A 26,287-nucleotide genomic window follows, 5' to 3' on the forward strand; every position below is an offset into this window, starting at 1 on the left:
CTATTTGTTCGACTGGTGTGCAACCTCCACATGTAACATGAAGCCCCTAAACATTTACAGATGGGTTTGTGAAGCTCCCCAGCTCTGCTGAAGTAACCAGTATGAGCAATCCGGCTGAGTGACTGGATGCATCTTCATCATTTAATTATTTGAATTGGGTTTACAGGCAGTGACGTGATTCCTCTCTTCTGTGGAACTTAGAAAAACCTGCAATGCTATTAAAATAGGAATGAGTGGGCTGCCTGGGGAAATCCAGAGCCTGTGACCCAATTACAGGGGCTCTCCTAGGGTCAGTCACCACTCAGAAATTAGAAAATCAAGTTAAGGGTCCAAAAATAGTCTAAATGTTAAATTGGTCATGTCCATCAGATTTTAACCATGCTATTATCTAGAACTAGATAATACCATGAAGAGACAGATCAAGAGCTATTAGTTCATCCAAGTAGTTCTCGTCTGCTCTTTACTTCTCTGGAAGCATGAAACATAAATTGTTTGGCTTATGAAAAATAATCAAGTCAAAGAAGATAGACTTTCTGATTCCTTCTATAAGCCAGCTGCCATTTGCCCCAAGTTCTGCAGCCACCGGGGTCGCCCTTTTCATTGTCTGTCACCCAGGCTTGTTTCTTTCTCCACTCTTACTTCCATAATGTGCTGTCGCCGCCCCACCCTTGGTTGGCACATGTTGGAAAGCACTTTAGTTCCTTCTCTCTGCTGAAATATGATGCATATGAGGCTAGAGTTACCTGCAGCAGGGGCAACCGGCAGTGAGAGAAGGTGGGGTTTCGATGAACAACCTGCAAATGACACCCATCCTGGCCTTAACCTAGAAATTCCGACTATCTCTTCACTTGAGACTCAGACTTTCTCCATTCTTTAGTGTGTCCTCTGTATTATTACCCTCTGCTCTGACTGTCCTGAGAACTCAGAATTATTTAATTATTTGATGCTGTGATGTTTTCACTCCTCCACCTTCCAGGCCATACATAGCTTGAGGATTTTTATTATTTTTTTTTTCTTTCCTCTGCTGAGTGTTGTGAAACTGAGGAATTCCTAAGAATTCTGTCTCCAGCTTCTAAGACCACATTATTGCTTCTCTTTGTTAACATTCTACCCTTGGCTGGCTGCCCTACAGTGAACGTCCATCTTCAGCAACTCAGCAGCCTCCTGCTTTCCCATACTCCAGCGACACACAGTGAAGGCCTAAGTGAGCTCAAGTCTTACTTAGTCTTTTTCATTCTGCCCCCTGATGCTGAGGGGTTCTAGGGCTACACCTTTTCCAAAAGATTCCTTCCCAGCTAGTCTGATACATTAATATTGAGAATTCACCCATGAAACTAATACTCCCAGTGAGATGTTCCTAACTGAAAATGGCATGCATTCTAATAGAAGACTTAACCCAAAGTCAGTGGTCCTCAACCCAAATGATTTCACTCTTCCCTCTCCCCTTCAGACATTTGGCAATGTCTGGAGACATTTTGGTTGTCACACTGGGGGGCTGAGGGAGTTGCTTCTGGCATCTAATGGGTAGAGACCCGGTTACCTTTAAACATTGTACAATGTGCAGGACAGTCCTCATGCAAAGAATTAGATAATAGGGAACTTTCATTGACAATTTCTGGGCAAAAATATTCTGGGGGAAATGCTCTTTGAGAAACAAACACTGACACATGAATCACCACATCTTTTTCAGATGATCCAGGTAGGTGTGGGAGTTTCTGGAAGGGAAGATGGTATCCTGGAGGGAAAGCAAGAAGCCCAACTACAGGGCCATATTGGGGAGCTTGAAGTGCAAACGCAGTGCCTTGCTGAGTCAGGGCTCCCCAAAATACAGATCGCTGGGGCAGAGAAAATGGGGGAGGCTGGACTTCCCTGGCTGGGGGCGAGTTTGTTCCCATTTTCTGAACTTTTACTGCTATATAGCCCACACAATCAGGATGCACGGGTCTCAGCAAAGGGGCAAGGGATCTTGTATGTTTCTAATCAAGCTGAGAAAATGCCATTTCAGCCAACAGTAAGCATTTACAGGGAAAGAATAATTCAGAGAAGTCAACAGGAGTGGGTTAGCCACTGTGGAGAGACACTGAATTTATAAACACTGCTAAAGCATGCTAGCACCAAGAGAGGGCAAGCACTTAGATGGTACCCACAGGAAAACACAGGGAGAAAATCGAGAATAATTTCTCAATCCTGAATATGTCTCACCCATCAACTCACAAGAACAGTTATTAGTAAGGTAAGTCCATTGCTTTCCCTGAAAATCTTTACCAACTTGAAAGATGCTTCTTAATCAAGTTAAATGTGGTCCTGAGAAAAGACAAGGGAATAGTTCCCATAACCTGCAAGGATTTTTCACTGTAGGGTTTGACAAGACTACCACAAGTTTAAAATAACAGAGCTAATACTGAAAATTCACTTTATTATGTTTTGAATTCACATAAAATGTAGACTTGTAAATAACAATAGTTCTTTGTAACAACCTGCGTGACACTTTTATTAGCTTGTGGAAGTGGGAGGTTTGGTTAAACAGGAATCCATGTGAATACTAGGAAAAATAAGCTAGAGTTGGAACAACTATGATTTAGAAAAATAATGATCATGTTGGGTTTTGCAAACCACCTGTCACCTTGCTGATCCCCAGAAAAATGTAAAGAACATTCTCATGGATGAGTGAAAATTTTTCTCTGCCTAGGTAGGGAGAAGGTCAAAAGAAGCATGCCTAAGCTGTCAGCTCGCACCAGCAGATCGCTTTTCAGAAGTTCAGCACACACCTGACAAGAGCTATTTACCAGCTTTGGAACGGGTGAGGTCTATTTGTTGAGTACAACTCTTGCTCTTAAGATAAGGAAACCCATGTTGAAGTACAGTAAATAGACACAAAAGAGTGGTTCTGGTCCATTGGACATCTCTCTGAGCCTTTGAGAGTGGGCAAGAGGGGAGATGAATGTTTTTCTGCCGAGCCAGACAACACCAGCCCCGGGCCAGCATTTAATAACTAAGAAGTAATAACAAGATCCTGGCCTGAAAATGCCATCAAGCAGAGCACATGCACGGTCATGTTGTCTGCTTTTGAGACAGTCCTGCTTTAGGTTTCCTAGAGTTGATGTGAAGTTCCTTAATAAATTAATATAATCCAGGAATGTCAATGTGAAACTGGATTTTCTGACTTTAAAGCTACTTTCTTTGAAAAGAAATACAATACCTGTTTTTTCCCTAATGTTTGTAATAATTCTAATAAAAAGGTATATAGTTGTGACAATTTAAAAATACCTCTTGAAATTAACAATGGCCACCTCCAATAGAGCTACACAATGGCCTGGGGCCATGAGCCTCATGGGCCTCAGGATGTCTCAGGAAGTAGGTGCTGGGTGGTGGGGACAGGTAGGCAACAACAGGGGGGAGAGTGGGGGTTACCAACAGGAGTGGGAAGAGCCACTGCCTGTGATCACCAAGCTCGGCCAGTCACCTGGCAGAAGCTACCGGGCTCTTTTCCTCTCATGTCCGCTCCCATCATCTGGCCCCACCTGGACTGAATTGCCATTTGATAGATCATTCTTTTCAGATTTTATTTCAATATGGTAACATGAGATAAGGCAGAGCAGATAATGTTCTGGGGTGCCCTATGCCACTCCCACTTCCATCCTGAAGCATTGTTAATCCAGTAACATGCCAGCCCTCATCGCCAAGGGGCACAGAGCCAGAGCCGAGTGCTGTGACACTGGAGGCTTTTGTGCTTCAGCTTAAGCCTTTTGAGGGGATAAACTTAACGCAGGTCATTAACGCTGTCGGACCATGAGGGGGTTGTCCAGGATGCTGTGACTGGAATGCACCTTGACAAAGTATGTTCAGAGAATACAGACAAATATCAGATTGGTTTGTTTCACAAACCAATTTAGTGAAACAAATCTGTTGAAGAAAGCATCTCATATGCTAAGTCTCCAAGTCATGTGCAGATTATATTTTTATTGGAGTGAACTCTGGTGAATTAGTCAAGATCTCTTATTGTGGAAGTGTGTTCAGATATTGCAGAAAATTAATGGGCATTATCTTGGGCCTAGGGAAGTTCAACTTATAATAGGATTTTTATTAGGAGAGAATTTGTAAGGGGATTTAACTGGAATGGATTTTCCCATTATTTTGTTGTCAGTAATTCATGCCATACATTCCCTTAAAACCCTTAGATAATCAACAGTTTAGTTTATTTCAGAATCCTGGAATACTGGTTCTCTATCAAACCCTTAAGAAAATGAGTTTGAAATTATCTTTATCTGTTTTAAAAAATTTGTTTTCCAAATAATAGAAATTTCCTCTCTCAGAAGTAAAAGCAGATAAAAATTTTTTTTTGTTTTTTTTCCTTTTTGTCTTTTTTTGTGACCGGTAACGGGATCGCAACCAGTTGCGCCCGCACCGCGCTCAACCAGTGAGTGGACCGGTCTCTATATGGGATCTGAACCCTCAGTGGGAGCGCAGCAGCGCTCTCAAGCGCCGCACTCTACCGAGTGCACCACCAGGCCGGCCCCGATAAAAATATTTCATTCTCCTGTTATGACCTTCTCAGTGGCAGGACCCACTGCCAGTTGCAATGGTTGCCAATGTCTCCCTTACAGATTAGGACAATTTATGTAGGTTTCTACATGGATATACCTTGTCCCTTTGCTACTTATCAGGAAGGATGCATTTCAGCATTAAAAGAAAGAGCTAAATATCTCAGGAATAATAATAATAATAACCAGGAAACATCCCATTGGGAAGCTCAAATTATTTAGAATCCACTGAGCTAATTCTGAGAGAAACTGGTTTTATTTAATGGATAAAGTACTTAACTTTCTCATATACTCTTAGAGTGTGGCCCTATTTGTGATGGAGCAATGGAGTAATGGCTGTTGTTTGTACAGATCCCTTCACCTCTCTTGGCTCAGTTTTCCCAAACTGAGGGAGAGCTGAGGTATCTTCTAAGATACTTTACAATTATAATATCCATGGATTTATGATTTCACAGATCATCAAGTAGAATGAAGGGCTGATGGCTTTGGGAACCCCATCCACACCACACCTCACGTAACTGAAGACTGAACAGCTGTCCTCTCGCCTGAGCTTCCCCACACGGAGCTTGGAGCAGCTACTATTAGGCTCCACTGGGAGTGAGAGGAAGGGGATGAGGTTGGTCATTTTTAAGAGGGATAGGAGGCAAATATCAATTATGACATAGTACTCTAATAGGTTGTTTTGCACAAGCCTCAGTCTAAATGTCCTACTGCAAAGCAAGAATAGAGAAACTGAAGGCCAAAATATTAAAGAATGAGCAGGCATCTATAATTTGACACCAGATGTGTATAATGAAACACCCTGTTAATGTAACTCTATGAGAAAATCATATTTAGAACAAGAACCAAATTGTACAAGGCAATGAGAAATAGCTTCAAATATTTCACCTTTCTTTCATTTAATATAAAAAACAGGGCAGGCAGCCTGTCTGTTGTCCCTGCATGTCATCTTTTGGATGATAGTGGAAACTAACCACTATTTGCATACTGTTGTTCTCATAATTACATTTGGGTCCCTTAAATATAGTCTCAAAGTTACGATTTGTTTGCAATATAATATAGTAGGGTTACCAACTTTATAAACAAGGCTATGTGTCATTTGCTTTAGGCCACAGTATCACGTCATCTTGTAAGCATCAGATAAACACAATTAAATATGACAGGTCTTTAGAATGTGCTTGAAGGGTGAGGGGTACTAGCTGACGCTCCTCAGCCTACGTGGCTGACCTCTCTTAGGCATCTGCTTATGGTGAAGGCTGCCCCAGGCACGATTTAGCTCTGGAAACCTCTCAATCAGCATTTTAGTTCCCTGGTCTTGCCATCCCCAAAGTTTTCATTCTCAAAGTTGTTTCAGTCACAAAATTTCATCAGTCACATGCATAAGACCAGATAGGAATTTAATGCCCCCGCTTTTTCTTTATCTGTACAGACACATTTTCTAATATTCCACTCACTACATTATTTTCCATCATGTTCACCTAGTAGCTACAGACGATTGTCCATCTTCTAATTTCCTTCAGATACCAAGTGACAAGGAAGTTTCATTTCCTAAAGATTCTTTATATCGAGGGGACAGTAATGCAATCACTTTCTGAGGCTTTTGCTATTGTGAAGATTCAACATGCTACAGCACCAAAAGACACACATTCCCACCTTGTTACATCAGATTTTATTATGGCAATAAATGTCTTAGAAAATATGCATTTTAAACCTGAAGTTTATTGAAAGCCATCCTTCTCCAGGCAATTACCAATTATCCCTGTGGGTGGCAGCTGTGAAAATCACCTGATCAGAAAAAAGCCTTGCTTGGTCTTTTTAAGAAATAAAGTTACTTCAGTGGCATTTGATTTTGCTTTCTTTACTTTACCTGCCCCCCCTTCCCGGAAAGAAGTATGGAATTTCTTAACTGTGAGCATTTGTTGGAAGACACAGAGAAGGCTCCTGTGAGACTCTCTTTTCTCCCCGGCCAACTGTTCTAGAAAGAAGTCTAGGTGGGTGGAGACAGTGGTCTGGGCCCACCACCCTCACCCCAACAGCCTGTCATGCTATTTCCAAAGAGAACTCACCAAACTCACCAGAAAGAGAGGTGACCCCAGAATGCCGGAAGACGGATAGAATAAGGTATGTTTTATGTGCAGAACATGGCCCTCAGTCCTGGGGCCCTCAGGGAGGGAGAAGGAGCTCTGTTGAGACCAAGGCCACATGCCTTAGGAAATATCCCCCCAGGGTGAACTCAAAGGTCCAGTGTCCTTACAGATCCAGTGGAGTCCTTGCGGGAGGAAAGGTGGATGGTGACCTCTGCTGGGGTCATGTAGGGGTTGCCCAGTCGGCGCTCTTGGGGGCCTTGCACGTGTGCACGTCCAGGGCCTCCAGGCAGTCCTGACAGCGCACAGCGCAGCACCAGTGGAACTTACACTCACACTTGGTCATCCGGGTGATGCGGGAGGTGTTGTAGCCTCTCCCACAGCACATGACTTCACAGCTGTCCATGCCTCGGGAAGTCAGGTTGCACACACGGCCTGCTGTACCTAGGGAGCCTGGAAGACAAGCCAGGGAGGTGTCACTGAAAAGGTTTGGGCAGAATACAACATGCCTCAGGAGGAGAAGTCATGAGGTCCATCCTGCAGGACAGGGCCCTTGCTCCATCTCACCACAGCCTGGGCTGCAACACCATTCTGAGCCTCATGCCATATGTGTCATCCCCCTATGCCAGCTGCAGAGAACCAAGGAGTCCAAGTCCAGGAAGAATGGACACAAAGCTCTGGATTTGCCTTGTACAACCTGAATCCAGCTCTTCCACTTCTGAGTTAAATAAACTTTTCAGATTCTCCTTACCCAGCCTTGGATTGGTGTATCATTGGATGGGCAAGGCCACATCAGAATGAAAGAAGGATCTATTCTGGTTTCCCCTCTCCCAAACTCAAACCATGGTAAGGAGGTTAATTCTGTTAGAATTTGTCAGGGTGTGGAACCCTTGGAGAGAATTCTTTCTCCCCAGACCTTATTACACTGCTTATTAGAAAGAGAATAGAGACTCTGGCTGCTGAAGGGGAGGTGTGTGCATCATTTGTGTGAGACCTTGAGGAGGGAGGAAGGCCCTGCCTGGTTTATCACACAACTGTCTCTCTCCCCTGTGCAGTCTAGCAGGCCAGATAAGTCTGTGTGAGGCACCTGGGTGAGGCCAGGATTCTAGGCCTTCAGTGAACAAAACTAGTATCAAAACCTATGAGGAATCAATGGAACATCATCTCAGTTAATCAAGGTGATGTTTGCTAAATGGCAATCCATATTTAGGTATTTGTTTTCTGGAAAAGAATTTCAAAGATAGAACGCCTCTTAATTTGCTCTACTCCCAGGAAGCACTTAGAGTTCTTTTACAAGGACATTATCAGACAACAGAACCAAGTGTAGTGGACATTTCCGGAGAGTTTGCTAAGCTTACCATGACCCCTTCCACTTCCTCCTGTTCTGCAGGGGTAGGCACCCGGCAGCCAGGTTGTACATTACCCTGCTTGCTGGCGACAGGTGATTGGCCCAGGGTGGGCACCTGACTCAGGCTGGGCCAATCAGGAAGATTTCCCTGCAGGCTTGTGATTTTGATAGGGACAGTCAATACCTCCATGCATCGACTCAGCAGCCACCGGCAGTCACGTATCATGACAAGCTCTGAGGACTAGAGAGGCCCACAGAGAGACAAGAATGAAGCAAATGTACAGAGGTGGTGAAGACACGACATGAAAAGAGAATGCCGCCCAGATCCTGGACTATTTTCTGGTTCTGCTCCCATTTCTCCCTGAGGTCCAGCTGCATTCTAACTGTTGAGTTCCCAGACACTCTGTATCCGTATAATAAATTTCCCTTTGAACTTAAACTGTTCCAGTTTCTATTACTTTCAATCAACAATCTCAAATAATTAACAAACCTAGAGAAGCTAAACTCTTTATAAAGACTTCTATCAGGATGAAAGAGATGCTTACTGAATTCATTTTCAGTTTCTCCATCATTTTACGAGGAATGTCTCCCTTTTCAGAACTCCTCCAGTGCCTCGTGACTCTATGTTTATCACAGTCCACTCTGTGTTAGAATTATCTACATAAATGTCATGTTGCCCCGCCTGTCGAAGATGACCAGGGAAGCAGCAAGGTTCAAACAGGGCGTGGGGTCAAGAAGAGGAGAGGGTGGGGCAGAACTTGCTCTGCCTGATCGGCCTCTGGGAGCAGGAAGACAGGCCGGGGGTTGTGAGGACAGGAAGGATGGCAGAGGGCTGGGGTCAGGGTGGAGGGGGCTCAGCCAGGGATGGCCCAACCCTAATGCGTGCTGAAGAAGCAAAGGGTTAGAAGAGGCGGCAGCTGGGCCTGGATTTGGGGCAGCCATCAGGACAGTCCTCGAAATTACTGATTGTGCAAAAAGGACTCACTGCCAAATTCTGCCTCTTAACAGCACACCCATTATTTCATTCAATAAACATTTAGTTAACACAGACATGTGTAAGACTCCATGGTGGCTGCTTGGGAAAATAAAATAGGACCCAGTTCCTATTCTCAGGGCACTCCTAATATAGTGAAGAGATAAATATGTAAAAATATACTTCCACCACTTCAGGATAATTTTTTATTTGCTGACGAACTACTGTAACCCACAGTAGGGTCCTGTGGAAAACACCATGTAGACAAAGCTCAAAGTCAGTCTAGTGAGGTTATGTAGAGCTTGGACGAATCAGGGTTCAAATTCTAGCTTTGCCATGTATCAACTGTATGACGTTGGGTAAGTTACTTAATCTCGTTAAGCTTCAGTTTCCTCCCAAGCAAAATTGGGATAAAAACAGTTCCTTCCTCACAGGGTTTGTGGTGTGGATGGAATGAGATAATGCGTGAAAGTTCCTGGCATAAAAAGTGCTCAATAAATGTTAACTGTCCATTCATTCACTTAGCAAGTGTTTACTCAGTGCCTCCTATGTGCTAGGCACAATTCTGGGAATTTGGGATATATGAACAAACGAAACAAAGATCCTGCCCAGAGGAACTTATGTTGTAGGGGGTGTGAGCCAAGCATATTATAATAATGGTATTTCTTGGTATTAGTAGTAGCAGACAGAATCATAAAAGGAGCCATCAACTGCACAGTTTTACAGAGGAGGTGTCATTAGAGATGGTGTGTAAAGAATGAGTAGATTTGCAGGGAAAGAATGGGTGAAAGGCATCCCAGGCCAGAGGAAACCTCCTAGCAGAAGTTCCAAGGGCAAGTTCACAAAAGACGGTAGGGTCAATGTGGCCCATGCACAGGGTAGGTATTAGGCAAAGAACATAGAAAGGGAGGTTGGAGCAACAGGTTATAGAGGCTTTATGCCTTGCCACAGTTTGGATTTTATTCTATGGTGGGTGGTGGGCCAGTCCAGATTTTCAATCAGGGAGAAAACATGTCAAGATGAAAAGTCTGGAAGAGCAGCTTGGGGCAGAGAGGTGAGTCTTGGGGCTGCTGGAAGAGTCCAGGCAAGAGACAGTGAGTTGAGACAGAAGGAGAAGCAGATGACAGCTCAAGAGGGTCAATCACTAGAACTTGCTAATACACTAATTAAGTGCTGTGGGGGAAGGGTGTCAAGTAGGAAAGGACTGAAAATGTTCATTTGGCTCCACAAGGAGCTACTGGTGCCCTTTGATGAGAGCAGTTTTGGTGGATGATCTGGATGGATGCAGTGGACTGAAGAATGACTGGGAGGGGAGCAAGTGGGGACAGCAAGTGTAGGCAACGTTTCCAAGAAGCTTGGTGAGGAAGTGGACCAAAGAGTCCAGCTAGGAGTGAGAAGGCTGAGGTGAGACTTTAAGGTGGTTGTAGGCCATTCAGTGTTTTGTGGTTTGTACATTTGCATTTTAGATGAGGCTTTCATTTATATAAAGTACAAAAGTGGGAAAACCATCCAATCAGCATAGTAATTTCTCTTGGGGGTAGAGAAGAGGAATGGGAAGGAGGCTTCTGGAATCCTGGGCCTCTGCAAGTTCGTGATCTGGGTACAGGTTCTATGGGTGTGTTCGTTTGAGAAAATTCACCGAGCTGAACACACATTTTGTGGGCACTTATCTGCATGCATTTTATATTTCAGTAACAAATTAAGAAGAAGACGGTGGTGACAGAGGAGGAGGAGGGGGCCATATGTGCCAGGGCCAGGAAATGAGCAAGCTCTGTAAAGTGTGAGGAGCAGAAAGATGTCCCGCATGGCTGGAATACAGTGTTCAGAGGGGAAGCGGCATGAGACGAGGCTGGAGAGGTGAGCAGAAGCAGCATGTGGCTGGCCTTGTGTAATAACAGGTCAAGGGGTTTAGATTTAACCTGAGGGCGATGGAATGCTAGGGAGGGTTTTTATGCAAAAGGGCAACAAAGCTGGATTTGTGTTTCAGAAGAATCACTCTGGGTGCAGGAACTGGAAGGGCTGCAGGGGCCACAGTGTGTGGAGACAAGGTAGAGAACAGTAAAGTACTCTGCATTAAGCTGGTGGGGGTGGGAATGGGAGAGGCTAAGGGACTCAAGAGGAGTTGAAAAGGCTGGACTCGGTGACTGAGTGAACAGATGGGGGAGAGGACGAGAAGAGTCAGGAGGGGCTCTCAGTCTCTGGCTCGGTCACTATGTTGACGCTGGTGATTCCCCGAGGTGGGGAGCACCTGGGGAGGGCAGGCTTTGAGAAAAGATAATGAGTTTAGTTTCAGTACATTGCGCTTGCTGTCACTGTGGGATATCCAGGTAGAAATGTTCACTGAAAATACTCTCTGGGACTCAGGAGCAAGGTTGGGATGGAGATGCAGATTTAGAAATCTTTTGCCCAGAGTATGTCACTGAAGCTATGGATATGAAAGCGAGCCCCAGGGGGTGTGAAAAGTGCTCTCACTTGGCATCCAGAGGTGACTCTGAATTTTTACCTTTTTGAATTTTGTTCATAAGCCCTGCACATCAATAAATTCTTCACTTCCACCTATCTGCATTTATCAAAATATGAATACATTACCATGCATCATAATTCTTTATTCCCCCTGGGGTATAGGGTTTCGGGGGCTGGGATAAGGTGAAGTGTCTTGTGAATCAGGCTGTAGGTCTTGTACTGACATCTAACTTGGTGTTCTTTCCCCAGTGGCTTGAAGCCTAACGAGGTCTGAGCTGGTGGTCTAACTCAGCCTTGTGTAATGGGCATGGTGGTTTTTTTTTTTGTTCCCCAAATATAGAAAACTGAACTGGACTCTAAACAGAAGGATTGCTCACTGAAGTGACCTCCACACCATAGGAACTCAGAGAGGAAGCAATGATCATTGACAAAAGCTCAATTCAGAAGTGGTTTCAGTAAAGGAAATGAAAACTCTGGCAATGAGATGTCTCAGTAGTTCAGTGCTCACTTATAAAATGCTGGAAAACACAATTCACCTGAACATGCCACTCTCTACTGGCTGCCCAAACAGGGCATAATGAGGGCCCAGAAGAAAGAAGATGAGAGAGGGTTTTTTTTTTTTTTTTTCCTTTTTGTCTTTTTTCATGTCCGGCAACGGATCGCAACCCTCAGTGTCGCGCCCGTACCGGACTGGGACCAGCAACGGGAGCGCACCCCTCGGTGTTGCTCCCATACCTTGCTCAGCCAGTGAGCGGGAACCGATCTGTATGTGGGATCCGAACCCTCGGCAGGAGCGCTGCCACGCTCCCAAGCGGCGCACTGTAGCAGTGCGCCACCAGGCCGGCCCTGAGAGAGGGTTTTGAGGATTGAGAGCCACTCATGTGAGAACAGTGGTGAGTTTGCAGCCTGGAGCCACAATGGGCCCCTCTGAGGGATTGGGGGGCACCAGGGAATGGGACAACAGGGAGGAGAAGGGTGGTCTCTGCAAGTAGGAGGAAAGGATGAGGCTGCCCAGTGATGACTACAAATTGGCCCTGCTTTGGGGTTTGGATCTAATTAGACCTAATGACAGACTGTAGGGCAGAAGGGCAGTTTTGACACTTGCTGTCATTTAAGCAAAACATAGAGCCATTTCATTGAAACTCTGAAAAGAGCATTTCAGAGTGCAGAGCCTATAGAAAATTTGCTGGTATTAATTTCTCTTAATGAATGATAACAAAGACTCATCATTATTGATAGTACTAGGGCTATACTGGCTTAAGGACCTCTTTCAGTCTTTCCAAAACAGAGAGCATCACCATTATGGTTAAAATAAAAGATATCAACACTATATGCATGTGTGTCCATGTGTGTGCATGCATGTGTGTATGTGCATTTCTTTTTGATGAAAGGGAGCACCTGAATTTTATGATCTGCCTACTTGTTTAGTTCTAAATATTTGGGATACATATTTTTAGATCCTTTTTTCCAAAATACCAGCTTATTAACTAGTGAGTCACTAACCCCTGCTTAGATCATAACAAAAACCACTGGGGAAATAAACCCAACTACACCTGTCTATGCTGTGGGAAGGTGCTGCTTCTAGCCAGATGTACCTTTTTCCTTCCCATATGTGGTGTCCATACTGACTCGTGCAAGAGCTCACATATTCATGGGAAAAAGGATGAAGAATTGGAGTTTCTAAGTAACATAAGTTTGGGGCCACAACACACTTTTGGTGGGTCAATGATGAAGGAACTTTATAGAATCGAGTATCCCATCCCCAGAGCTATAAAATTAATAATGGAGTTGGGGTTCCTAGTGTAAAAACATTTCTGTCTCCACCAACATGCATCTTCTTGACAGCAGAGGAGGAATAGAGGGCTTTTGCTAATAGTTCCCAGACCCATACCTCTGGGACCACGAGGAAGCTCCCCTCCCCCTCCACACTTCTCTCCTCTCTTTCTTTCTCTCTCTCTGGATAGGTCTGTGTCTTTTGCAAATTCCTGCCACTGCAGGCTGATAGAGGCCCATATGTTGACCATTAGGGGACAAAGCAAGATTCACTTAAGCCTGTCATCCATAGGCTGTTGCTCCTCTGGTTGACTTGCACATTGTCATTAATGACACAGATTTATGGAGGGAACAAAAGAATATGAAAGACCAAATGCAAGAGACTGCACATTCATCTCCTTGCAAGGCTTACCCCTTTCTCACATTCAGGATTGCATAGCTAAAGCTACTTCAAAAAGATGATATCTCCACTTATCTCAGACGTTTTTCTAACTTGGAAAACTAATGTATTTCTAACGTTTTTCTAACTTGGAAAAGTTTGACAAAGCACGTTCCATTAAATTAGCAAATCCTATAATGGAATTAAAGTTGTTATGGTCAGACTCTGCAAGGCTTTCCACATCTGGCACTGCCTAGCCTACCCAAAGTTATTTCCGCGGCTCCCACCTGTACCCTTGAACCAGGCTATCTCCTCACTGTTCCACTGAAGTGACTTTCTGATGATGTAGCCATGTAGACTGTTTCCTTTTAAGAGTTATTCTCATCTTCTGCATTGGCCTTTCCTCTCACTCTTTTCCATGGAAAGTCTTCCCATCCTTCACGATTCAGTCCTACTTTATCATCTTCCATAGAGCATCCCTATCTGCTCCAGGCCCCACTGACCTTCATAAGGCATGTAATGCATATCATGCAATAGGGCTTGTGCACTGTTTTGAAATGTTTGATCATTTTTCATGCATCTTGTTAGGTTTTATCCTTTCTTCTATATACTGCATAGTGTTCAGATGGTCAACACACATTTGCAGATTTACTCAATATTAAATTTAAAAAAATTTCTTAAAAATTAAGATCGGCCTTCCCCTTGCCCAGTGAGGGCACGCTTCTCCAGAATGTGGTTATCCACTCCTCATGCACTATGGTGGGATCAGACCAGCTAAACCTTATCTCTATTCGAATTGTCTCTCTTGGTATACAGAGAACACATACAAGAGATGGGGAAAGCTTAAACAAAGTAAGTAACTTAATTATTTTAAAATACTTTAACATCATCTTTTTGTTTATAACACACTGATACGGTAAGTGGAAATTATTTTCTATCCCAGCCCCCCCCCAAAACAAAAGAAAGAATGTCTACTTGGCAAATTCTTTGTTGTTGGTATTTCAAATTGTGTAAAAGAATTGGAAATAAGAAAATGACCTTTTCTTTTTTTTTCTGAAACAAATTTTTCTTTTTTTAAAAAAATGTGTTTTTTTTCAGTTTTCACAAATTTAATCTGATTGACACTGTCAATTAATTCAAATTAGCTCATGTTTTAATGTATCATAAAAATACGGTAATTAAAAAAATACAGTTAATTAGTAACTACTAAGTTTATATTTTGAAAGGTAACACAGATTTAAAGAGTGGGCCCATAACATTAAATAGCATTGAATGTATTAAGTATTTTTGCTTATATTAAGAATGAAATCAGATAAACTACCCACTGATCCCACTGACAGTAAATGAAAAAGCCCGCCCCCCCCAAAGAGTAAAAACTGGCATCTGGTGGTAGCTAAAAGCGATAGGTACAGTCTGCTCCTGCACATATTTGAGACTTTTTATATCATTCAGGGAAATGGCCAGCAAGCAACATCTTAAGCTCTGTAAATGCCTCACCAGTGCACTTGGATATGAGGGAAAATTCCATTTAATGCTTAAGCTTAAATGGGAATTTTCATAGGCCGTCTATTATAAAGTAATCAGTGATGAGTTAAGACATGCTTAGTAATTCCCTGCAAAGAAAACAAGTTATCTTTAAGCTGTGAAGCTGCACCAACATACCCAATTCAGCTACTATGAACATATTTTATGTTGTTTATAACTTGCCATTCAGTTCAACACATGTTTATCCACTAGGTGTTAGAGATCTAGTGCACAAGACAGATATAGTTCCTGACATCACAGAATCCCCAGTGGAGGCCACAGGTAACAAACAAATATTAAACAAATTAAGTTAAAACTGTAGCACATGCTATGAATGAATGAACAGAGCTCTGTCTGGACTTAGGTGGTGGCAGTGAAAATGGAGAAGCAAAGAGATCCTTGACATATTTTCAGAGGTCCTGGTGATAGACAGGAAGATGGACTTGAGAGAGAAAGCATCATAACAAATGACTCGCAGGTTTATTGTGTGACTGCTCGGGGGGGGGGGCAGTGCCATTTTCTAGGAAGGGGAAGGATGGGAGAAAACAAGTTTCACGAGTTGGGCAAATCAAGAGTTTGGTTTTGAGCAGAAGCTGGTTCATATAAGAGTGAGATATCTAGATGAAGCTGTTAAGCAGGGCATTGGATTCAGGATAAGCCTGGAGGACACACATGAGGATAGAGATAGCATTTAAAGCCATCGGAATGGAGAAGACCAAACCAGGAAAAGGACAGAGACAGAAAAGAGGGTCTAGAATGAGCCCTGAAGATCTTCAAAATTTAGAAGCAGAAGAGAAGAAAGTAGCAACTGAAATTGAGAAAGACCAGCTACTGGGGCAGGATGAAAATCAGGCATGTGGTGTTATAGAGGTGAAGGAAGGAGTGTTTTAGGCAGGAGGGAAAGGAGTTACATGCCACTAAAGAGTTTGAAGAGAGGCTTCAATGAATAGTAATAAGAATTACCTAATCAATTTCAATAATTATCTATGAAAATGGCTTATACATCTTACCAAAACATTTTTTATATCGTTCTCTTCTGATCTAGTTGTCTTAGCACCTTTTAAATATCAATTCATTAATTTCTATACATTTCAAAGCAGAAAGAGATGAGTAACTTATTGTTTACATTGTCAAAATGACAAATATAAAATGACAAATATATATCTTACTTTGTAACAGAGTAATAGAGCAATAAAACCTAAGAAACACCAGTTTCCTGTCCAAGCTTGAGGGTTCCACAGCACCTGGACTGTGTCCCATTGCCAGGCTACTGCCTGACTCACCGGCTAGGACCATGGGGTCAAGGAAGCTATGAAGGCAAGGACTGAGTCTGTCTTCCTCATCTTTGCATTCCCAGGGCTTATAATAACATCTGGCACATAGCGGGATCTCAATAAATCCTTATATCAAGAAATAAGGAACCTAAGATGTATGCTGGAAATTGCACATATTAGTATCTAAATAATTTCATCCCACTGCTATTGGCTGAAATGTTCCCTTGTTTTTAACCAGCTGGTAGGTCACAATCATTTACATTTACAAGGTTCTACAAAGCAGGCCACATCACAGGGCATGTCAGATCACCAATCTCTGAACACCATGATTGGGACTGTGGTCCCATGAGTTCTGAGTTCTGTTTGCCAAATATGATTTATGTGGATAAAAAAGTGTGATTTATGTGGGAAAAAAGTGTAAGCTGAGAGCTTACACCCTTCACAGCCTGCAGCTATCAGACAGGTATCAGTTTTTCAGCAGGCAACAAGTTAAACAACTGTTGAGCTCCATTTGTTTTTTGAACTTGACGAGAAGAAGTGGAGGGTTGCTTGTTTCCTACAGTTGGAGAAAGACCTCAGGATGACCTCTGGCCCAGGTCAGGGTTTTTACATCACAACCAGTGAAAGTGGCCTGTGATTAGGTACAGACGCTTTCTCTGAGAGGATAGCAGCATTCCTTAGTTAGAGATGAACCTATCTCTAACTTAAGGGCTTCTTTGATTTACAGATGTCTGGGGCAATAACCAGAGTAGATAACCACAGAGCCACCAGAATACTCATCCCAGAAAGCCCAGCTTTCCAGATCTAACCTCCAATTTGGCCTGCAAAATGTCACATGCACAACATCACACAGTTGTACGTACCTTTCAGATCTGAGCTGTGCTGGAAAGTAGTCACAGTTAAACGTCACGGCACTCAATGTCTTCAACTGAAGACTAGGGCAATGTGTCTTTTGTTGTTGTTGTTTTTGCCATAATAATATCTTCCTTAATCTATTTTTGAGCTTACTATTTCTTAGGAATGATTAAAGACACTGACACTCTTGAAAACCTGAAGGGCTTGTACAGTCATCCCTCAGTGTAAGTGGAGGATTGGTTCCAGGACCTCCTGGGGATACTAAAGTCCACAGATGCTCAAGCCCCTGATATAAAATGCTATAGTATTTGCATATAACCTATTCACATCCTCCTATATGCTTTAAATTATCTATAGATTACTTATAAGTCCTAATATAATGTAAATGCTATGTAAATAGTTGTTATACTATATTGTTTAGGGAAAAATGACAAGAAAAAAAGTTGGTTCGTGTTCAATACAGATGCAACCTTCTCTGTAAATGGAGGTAACTGCTGTGAAGAGTCAGAAAATGTGCACATAAGGAGGACAGCATAGGGCCTGACTCTTGGTAGGAATTCCACCAGTGTTCCCATCATCTTTTCCCAGGTAGGTCTGTCCTCATCTAGGAATATGCTGGGGTCTCGACTCTGCAATTCTTGTCAAAATTCACTAGTCCTAATATCATTATTTCAGGACTTCGCTAGAGGGCTGACCTGCTAACCACTGTCAAGCTAATTCCAGTGAAAGCTTTGATTACTGTATTTATTTTAATGTGTTTATTTACAGTAAATGAGGGTTCCTGAAGATGCAGGGCCTAAATGTGAAAGAGTGACCCTCTTTTACTAAGCAAACCAGGGTAGGGGATATTTTGGGGGTGACATTTATCTAGAGCTCCTCATATAAAGAAACTTTTTTTCCTTTGTAAGAGATCAGGTACAAAAAAAAAAAAAATGTCTCCCTGGATAGCAGGAATCATGCACTACCCAAATCACTGATTTTTCAAACTATGATGGGCTTAAGTTTGAAAAGCATACAGAGATTCTGATTCAATGGGTCTCTGGAGAGGCCCTCTCTCTGGAAATAGCAGACTAGACCTGTAGCTTTTATTCACTGCACAAACGTAATTGACAAAATAAGCTGGCTCACTTCAGTCATGGAGTTACTTTGCACGGGAGGCATTTGCTGACTAGCAGGAGTAAAGCCAGTCAGTTCCAAATACTGATCACCTGACAGTACTCAACCTGCTCACTACTGTTGCTGTTCCTGTGCTGGCCAGGAGAAGGTGCCCAAAATGCTGAATATTACACGTTTACGATTTAAAAACAAAAACAATAATTTAAAACAAGAACAAAAGCACAACAAAACAAAATGACCACAACAAAGCTGGCTGGGTGGTATGAGATGTAATGTTAGGGAAGAGTTAATCCCAATTTTAATAGAGAAAATTAAAAAAAAAAAAGAAATATGTTACTTGATTTAAATTTTACTGCAAACTTTTGACTTGTTTTAGAGCCTGGCTACCCTTGATGGTAACCTGTTTCAAACACCTGAGAGCTCCATTTGTCAAAAAACAGGTCCTTCCTAATGTAATACGATTCTAGCGCAGGGGAGAGGGTCCCTTGGGGGTGTGCTTGCCCAGTGACATGTGCACTCTGGGAGGTTCTTTAATACAGAACGAGAGGATGGTAGTGCTGGCCCGACACCTTCTTTTCGAAGAGAGGGCAGCTCCCGCACCCCACTAAGAGAGGCAGGAAGCCTTTCTTCCCACAGGCCTCAGATCCTCTGTCACATCTCCACAGACAGGGGTTAGAGGCTACTCAAGGATGACTCTGCACCCACAAACTTCTACCACTGTTTTGACTGACTTACTAGTACGCATACTAGAGAAATTTCTAGTAGAAAATGGCCAGGATAAATCCTCATCTTTATTTATTTATTTATTTTTTCCTTTTTGTCTTTTTGTTTTTTACTGACCGGTAACGGGATCTCAACCCTCGGTGTTGTGCCCGCACCACGCTCAGCCAGTGAGCGGGAACCGGTCTCCACATGGGATCCGAACCCTCGGCGGGAGCGCCGCCACACTCCCAAGCAGCGCACTCTCCAGTGCGCCACCGGGCCGGCCCAAAGCCTCATCTTTATAAGGTTATGGGTCACACAAGCAAGAGCAAGGCCCTCGGCAGCCATGTGGGTTACAGTAGACTTTCTCAGAGAAACCTGCATCTCATACATGTGGCTATTTGTATAGGACTCCAAACAGGAACAATAGAAACATTCTTCTAACAATCTGGACTTTAGTTTACATGATATCAAATATCCCAAATCATATTTTCACTAAAATAATCATCTGACAGTCAACAGAATTAAGAAGAATAATTGCAAGGTTTGCATGGAAAACTTGACATTTTCTTAGGCTCAGCTAAAAAGGGAGTTAATTAAGTATAGTTTAGATAATTTATGAATAATCCAGGAATCTTACCAGAAATCTGATCCAATACATTGGAACTGGCTACTTTAAAGAAAATAAAAAGAACACGGTGGATCCTGGTTAATCAACACCAACCAAAAAGCAAATTTACATCTTATGTCAGATAAGCTGAAATGTATCTAAGATAGAACAGAAATAAATTAAAAGAGTAAAAAATTATGTAGCTTTCCTCAGAAATTCAGCACCTGCAGTTGTGTGCCCCGTGCCTGGTACAGCTGGAGGCAGAGGAAAAGGGCTGAAAGGACAGACAGACTGAGCTTTAAGTCCCTACTCTGCCTCTTATCAGCCATGAGTTGTTGGGCAAAATCTTTAACCTGCAAGAGCGTCAGTTTCCTCACTCATAAAATGGGATAATAACATACCTTATAGACTTCCTTTGAGAACCAGTGAGAGAATACAGACTGAGCCCTGGCATGTGATAGGTATTGTAGATATGTCAGCTATTTTAGGATCCAGAAACAGAATTTTGTTCTAATATAGAAAGTAGATAAAACAAAGTGTGCGAGAATAACTTAGTAACTTGCAAAGGCAGCAGAGATTGAATTCAGAACCCTCTGCAGAAAAAAAAAAAAGTATGGTCCTTATTTCATTGAATATCCATGAGGCAGTAAATATTCATCAAGCATAACTGTCTGCTTTACTGTGCAAACTGCTTCAATCCAAAGAACCATGAAAGATGTGCTGAGGAAGCAGGACCTCTTGTATTTGAAATAAGGATTTTGCTTCACAAAGCATTTTCACATACATGTCCTGGGAAATGAGTAGGGGTGAGTGTGTAGTGTTGGGGTCAGAGCACAGGCTAAAGGATCAGACATCTGCCCCCTTCTACCAATGGCACCTTGATCAGGTCATTACTTTTCTTATCTGTACCACGGGGATGATAATATCTAGAGCTGCTTATCTGACTTCAAAAAATAAGATGTGAATTTGGCTCTTGGTTGGTGTTGGTCATCCAGCAGCCACCCTCTTCTTTTTTTTCCAGTAACTAGTTCCAATGTGCACTGATGTGATAGGGCTGCTCTAAAGACTCAGTAAGACCATGTGTGCAATGATCTTAGCCCAGTACCAGGCAAACAGCATAGGACTAGGGCTGGCCGGTTAGCTCAGATGGTTAGAGTGTGGCCCTGTAACACTAAGGTCAAGAGTTCAGTTCCCTGTACTGGCCAGCCACCAAAAGCAAAACAAAAACATAGCACTAAAATGATCAAGACATCATCACCCAGGTTCTGTTTGAGGAGGCTGAAGTTAAATAGCTAGTCAATGGCAGAGGAGGAGCCATATCCTGGGACAATCCAGTATCAAAGCACAGGTTTCATGGTGATTTGGCCGAAACTTTGGTTTGACAGGTAGGAAGACTTGTTAGAGGTCCCAAAGCATGTCAGGAATGCAATGGGTCACAGCATCTGGTCCTTCTGCTCAGCAGTCATTAATCTACAGGCTGCATGTACAAACCTGCTCAAATGCTGCAGACAACTACCTCATCACACCATGAAAGAAATTTAACCACTTGGGCAAAAAAGAGGCTTTGGCCTTCTTGCGATGTTCCCTGGTAATCTTACCTCTTGGTCAATCTAATGTTAGGAGCTGGCTGCCATCTGTACTGTTTTACTGGTTCCTTTGCAATTATTTTGGAATGAAAAACAAACTCAGAATTTAAATTAGAGGATGATTTTTCCTGATACTGAATTCCCTTTCTTTCTATCAAGTCTAAGAAATTAGCTTGAGCCAAAGTAGGCTGTGGGCTCCCATCATCTCCTATCAATTGACTTGGACTTGTATTCACTTTTATTTTGCACCAGAGTCTTTGCAAAGATCAAGCTAAGACTGCAGCCTGCAGTTCAGTGTTGATCAGGAGAGATGAGGGGGGTAAATGCACATGGATAAAACCAGACAGGTGGGAAGAGCATTGTTTTGAAGCTGATGGGGTTGCTCTTTGAATAAATTCAAGATGGAGAAGGTGCCGTCTGGAAGGGAAGGGTGTGGCTTTAATAAATGAAGTGCCTCTTACAAAGCCCTCATCCACTGCCTGCCTACAACCAAGAGAGTGGGGATGAATTCTTGCCTTTTAGTATTTGGCGACTTCTAAGCATATTGAAAAAGAGTAAGGGAACGTGAAGCAGTGCAGATTTCAGAAGAGGCTAAATTTAAAGCCCTGGGATGCTTTTCTATACTCATGGAGATGGGACTTGCAAAGCTCTCCTCCTTTCAGCTTCAGGATCACATGAAAGATGCTGGGTTGCTATACACAGTGTACATTAGCCCATTAATTAGAATTTTGCCCAGGCTGAAGAATTTTGCTAATCTGCATATTTTGACTTTTTGCCACATACATTCTTGTCGTGTTCCCATCTCTCCTGAATCTGCACATAATCAACCCATTTCTCCAGTTGCTTGGAAGAGCTCTCTGTGCAGTTTAAATGTTACTCATAAGAAACATGAGCTTGGAACCTGAAGGCAGCAGGCTGTACTTATGGAAATGGCAGGGTGAAAAGACAGACCTCATTTGAATTGCGTAGTATTGATCACTGAAAAAATTAGGTGCTGTGAACAAAGTCTTTTGAACTTACCTGCCTCTCGGTCCCTGATACAGTAGTCTGGAGAATTCTCAAAATACACGAGGTCATTTTTCGTTGGCTTCTTAAACCTCTTGTTAGCCACAGTGAAACCGGTGCCATCCTGGTTCATGACCACCTGGATGGCCCCATTGTACTTCCTCCAGAGATAGTCGCCCGTTTTTCTGAAGTCAGCCATGGCCAGCCAGCATGTCCTCAGAGTACATGAGCCACTCACACCATGACACTTGCACTCTTGTTTCAAGAACCGCTTTACAGCCTGCCGGAAAAGATGGGGGAAAGTTCGGTGAGGGTGGCCTCAAGCCTGTGGCATGTACTACAACTTTCCTTACTGCCGAGCGATCAGGTAGTGACTCTGAGGACACTGGATCCTGGGGCCAATGACAGGGAGATGCTGGAGCATCACCTGTCACTTGCTGGTCACTTCAGTCACACTGTGCTGACTGTAGCAGGCAGGGGTGGTGGGTGGAGAGTGGAGGGGTAGTGCGTAACTGTGAACCCCACTGGCTGTCGGTATAACAAAACCCTCACTATTTACTAGGGTGCATGATCACTTAGAAGAGTGAGGGAATGAATTAGAGAATGTTCTAAATAAATATAGCTTTATTATGTTAAAAATGTACACTCTTAGTCAAATTCAACTAACAGTTACTGCTAAGTCTGCATCTCTCAATAAACCAATAATAGTAATTGTTACTATTTATGGAGTGCTTTCTATGTCCCAGGCACTGTACTAATTCTTTATACAGTCCATCTTAATGACCTTCATTTTCACAAGAATCCTATATAATTGTATTTATTTTGCAGATGATCAAGGAGCAAGACTTAGAGAGGTTAAAGCACTCGCCCAGAGGATGTGGTGAAAAGGGAAACTCTTCTACACTGTTGATGGGACTGTAAATTGGTGCAGCCATTATGGAAAACAGTATGGAGGTTTCTCAAACAACTACAGATAGAGCTACTGTATGACCCAGCAATCCCACTACTGGGTGTATACCCAAAGGAATGGAAATCATCATGTCAAAGGGATACCTACACTCCCATGTTTATCACAGCTCTATTCACAATAGCCAAGATATGGAACCAACCTAAATGTCCACTGACAGATGACTGGATAAAGAAAATGTGATACATATACAAAAAGGAATACTACTCAGCCATAAAGAAAGAATAAAATTCTACCACTTGTAGCAACGTGGATTAGCTTAGAGAAAATTATGCTAAGTGAAATAAACCAGACAGAAAGAGAAACACCACATAGTCTCATTCATATGTGGGAAATAAGAAAATAAAGAACAAAACAAGCAAGCAAACAAACAAAAACAAATACATAATTATAAGTTGAACTGTTAAAAGGAGAAAGAAGAACTATGGTTACCAGAAGCAGGAAAGAGGAGTAGGAAGGAGGGATAATGAAGGCTGATGAATGCACACAAAAGTACAGCGAGACAGGAAAAGTAAGCCCTATCAGTATACAGTCAACCCAGAAATCTATAATCAATAATATTTTACTGCATGTAACCAAATGACTAGAAGAGAGGAGATCAAATGTGCACATCACAAAGAAATGATTAAGTTTTGCAGTGATGAATAGGTTAATTACCCTGAATAGATCAACACACATGGTATACATATATTGAAATATAACTATGTACTCTGTAAATATGTACAATCAATATGTTTCAATTAAAAAAAAATTAAGCACTTGTCCAAAGTTACACATCCAGTGAAGGACAGAGCTAAGCTGCACTGAAAAGTCAATTAGTGACGCTGAGCCCGACATTAAATTAGGGAGATTATTCTTCGACACTGGCCAACTGATTCAGCTTACATGATGGGCTGAGACTGCTCTGTTCATTCTTAGGAACCAAAGGAAACTGGGACAAGACCATCTTGGCTGGCTCCCAACACAAAGATCCCTCTTCCATGGGTGTGAGGCCTGTGGACAGGGGAGGGGACAGGCAGGTCCCGGAACTGTCCAAGGAAGTTCCCGCTTTGGTCTCAGGATTAGCCAGCAGACCTGCACCATCCTTCCCTGGCCAGTTTCTCTGTGGGTTGCCTCGGGGAAGAGAGTTATTAGGGCTCGTGGCCCTCACAAGAACCCTGAGCTACTTCCCATTTTACAGATGAGGAAACCAGGGGTCAGGGAGGCAGGGTGACCTGGCCAAATTCCAGGCCAGGATGTGCAATGGCTAGATGCAAACTCAGACTGTGAAGTCTTTCCAACTCACAGTAGATACGTGCAAATAAATGGATTTCTTCAAAATGTTTTCTAAGAGCATGTTGTCTGACTAAAAACCTCCCCTTGTTCCTTTTCTTCATATGATTCGCTGCTTGAACACCTGTCATGTTTTTCTGCCCTAACAATTAGCACTAACCTCTTGTTCAGTTCATCAGTTTCCCCAATTATTGTAATACTAAAAAGGCTTTTAATATTTTACTGATGATTAGGGGCTGCTTCCATCAGACACCTAAAGCAGTGTGTGGAAAAGAAAGGTTGTTGAGGAGGCCACCAGCCTTGCAGATCTCACAACACTGCAGCTCTGGTCCTCATCTCAGTAACAGAACAAAGGAGAAGCCAGGCTGCTGAGGGCCTCCATCCTCACCATTTGTGTGCCCAGGACAGAGGGTATCTGGGGTGAGTGCATAGGCAGTGGGGACAGTAAATCCCCTTAATGGCATCCTCCAAAGTGGCACTCTGAATGAAATTCTTAGGGTAACTATTTCTAAGAACCTGGAGGTAGGACTTTCAGCCCTGCTTTGCCCCCTCCCTGAGATTCTGACATACTTGACCTGGGTGTGGGCTGTGCGTAGGCAGCTGAGCACACAGCCCAGGTGGAGCTCCCTGTAACTCACATGCCCACCACTCTCCAGCCCATCCCCAAACACACACACCCACACACCCACACACACACACACAAACTCTCTCTCTCTCTCTCTCTCTCTCTCTCCCTCTCCCTCTCCCTCCAGGCTGCCTCTCCCCAGTGACCTCACCCCAGGTAATTCTGTTCTGGTGGTCGACCTGGTTTTGCCTCTTCAACAGATTCAGTTTCTGACCAAGGCTAGAGTAGAACCAGGTGTGCAGCGATGTTCTTCATTCCAGAAAGTCAGTCCCAATTTATTTACGTGCCTGGAAATGTGTCAAAAGCATTCAAGAGCTGAAGTAGTGACTATAGCCGAGACCTCATGGTGGTCCTACGGGGTGTTCAGTAATGTGAGTTCATGCACATTCTTCCCTGGTTGGTACCCAGAGGTTGTTTCCCACTCTGCCCCTCATAGCAAACTGGGCCCTGTTACATTTGAAGTCTGTCCTCTTCTGCATGAGCCAGCCTTGGAGGGCAAGGACAAAGAAACAAGCAGTAACTGTTGGGCATAACTTTGCGCGCATGCGCCCTGGTGCACAAGGGCGCCAGTTCATGCGCTCCGCGGCCACCATTTCACTAGCGCTCAACGGCACGTAGCTGCCAGCCTCGCCCTTCCGGGTCCCAGTGATTCAGCAACTTTAGTTCCGTATTCGCGTAAAGCCTCCCCACCACCTCACCCTATCCTTTTAAGCCCTTCTTATTGGCTCTTTGCTTGATCTCTCATATCAAAACCCGCCCTGCCCTTTTTCCCTATATAAACTGTGCCACCCTGCAAATAAACGGAGTTCCGGCTTTGACCACTCTCCTGGCTCAGTGGTGTTCTTTCTCGGCCCCCGGGGAGGAAGATCCTGGGGGGGAAGGGCCGTGCCAGCGACACTCATCATCCCGCTCAGCCCCACAAGGGACCCCCGGCTGGACCGGGGTCTCTTCCCACTCGCGAGGCTTCTTCTAAAACATAAAAATCAAAGAAATGCATTCATTTTTAATCAAGGCTCTAAGAATATGTCTTAAATTAGCATCACGAAAATGTCATTAGGACAAAAATAGTTTGCATTGCCCACAAAAGACCCCATTTTCAGTAATGTGCATCAAGTGTGTCATCTCTAATAAGACTTTGCCCTTGCTTGGCTTTTTTTTTTTTTTTTTAAAGATGACCGGTAAGGGGATCT

At 43.2% G+C, this 26,287-nt stretch overlaps 1 protein-coding gene across 1 annotated transcript in view; it reads right to left on the minus strand.

Annotated features, from left to right (window-relative positions):
• Positions 1-5,911: 5,911 nt before the first annotated feature.
• Positions 5,912-26,287, minus strand: part of WNT2 (wingless-type MMTV integration site family member 2) — a 43,412-nt gene continuing 23,036 nt past the window's right edge. The window contains exons 4-5 of the mRNA XM_008581037.1: positions 22,249-22,513; positions 5,912-7,078 (exon numbers count right to left, since the gene is read on the minus strand). Coding sequence (XP_008579259.1) covers positions 6,849-7,078; positions 22,249-22,513 — 495 coding nt within the window. The 3' untranslated portion in view covers positions 5,912-6,848. The remainder of the gene's footprint in view (positions 7,079-22,248; positions 22,514-26,287) is intronic.

Source organism: Galeopterus variegatus, unplaced genomic scaffold (genome assembly GCF_000696425.1).
Source record: "Galeopterus variegatus unplaced genomic scaffold, G_variegatus-3.0.2 Scaffold89, whole genome shotgun sequence".
In the NCBI taxonomy this organism is placed as follows: domain Eukaryota; kingdom Metazoa; phylum Chordata; class Mammalia; order Dermoptera; family Cynocephalidae; genus Galeopterus; species Galeopterus variegatus.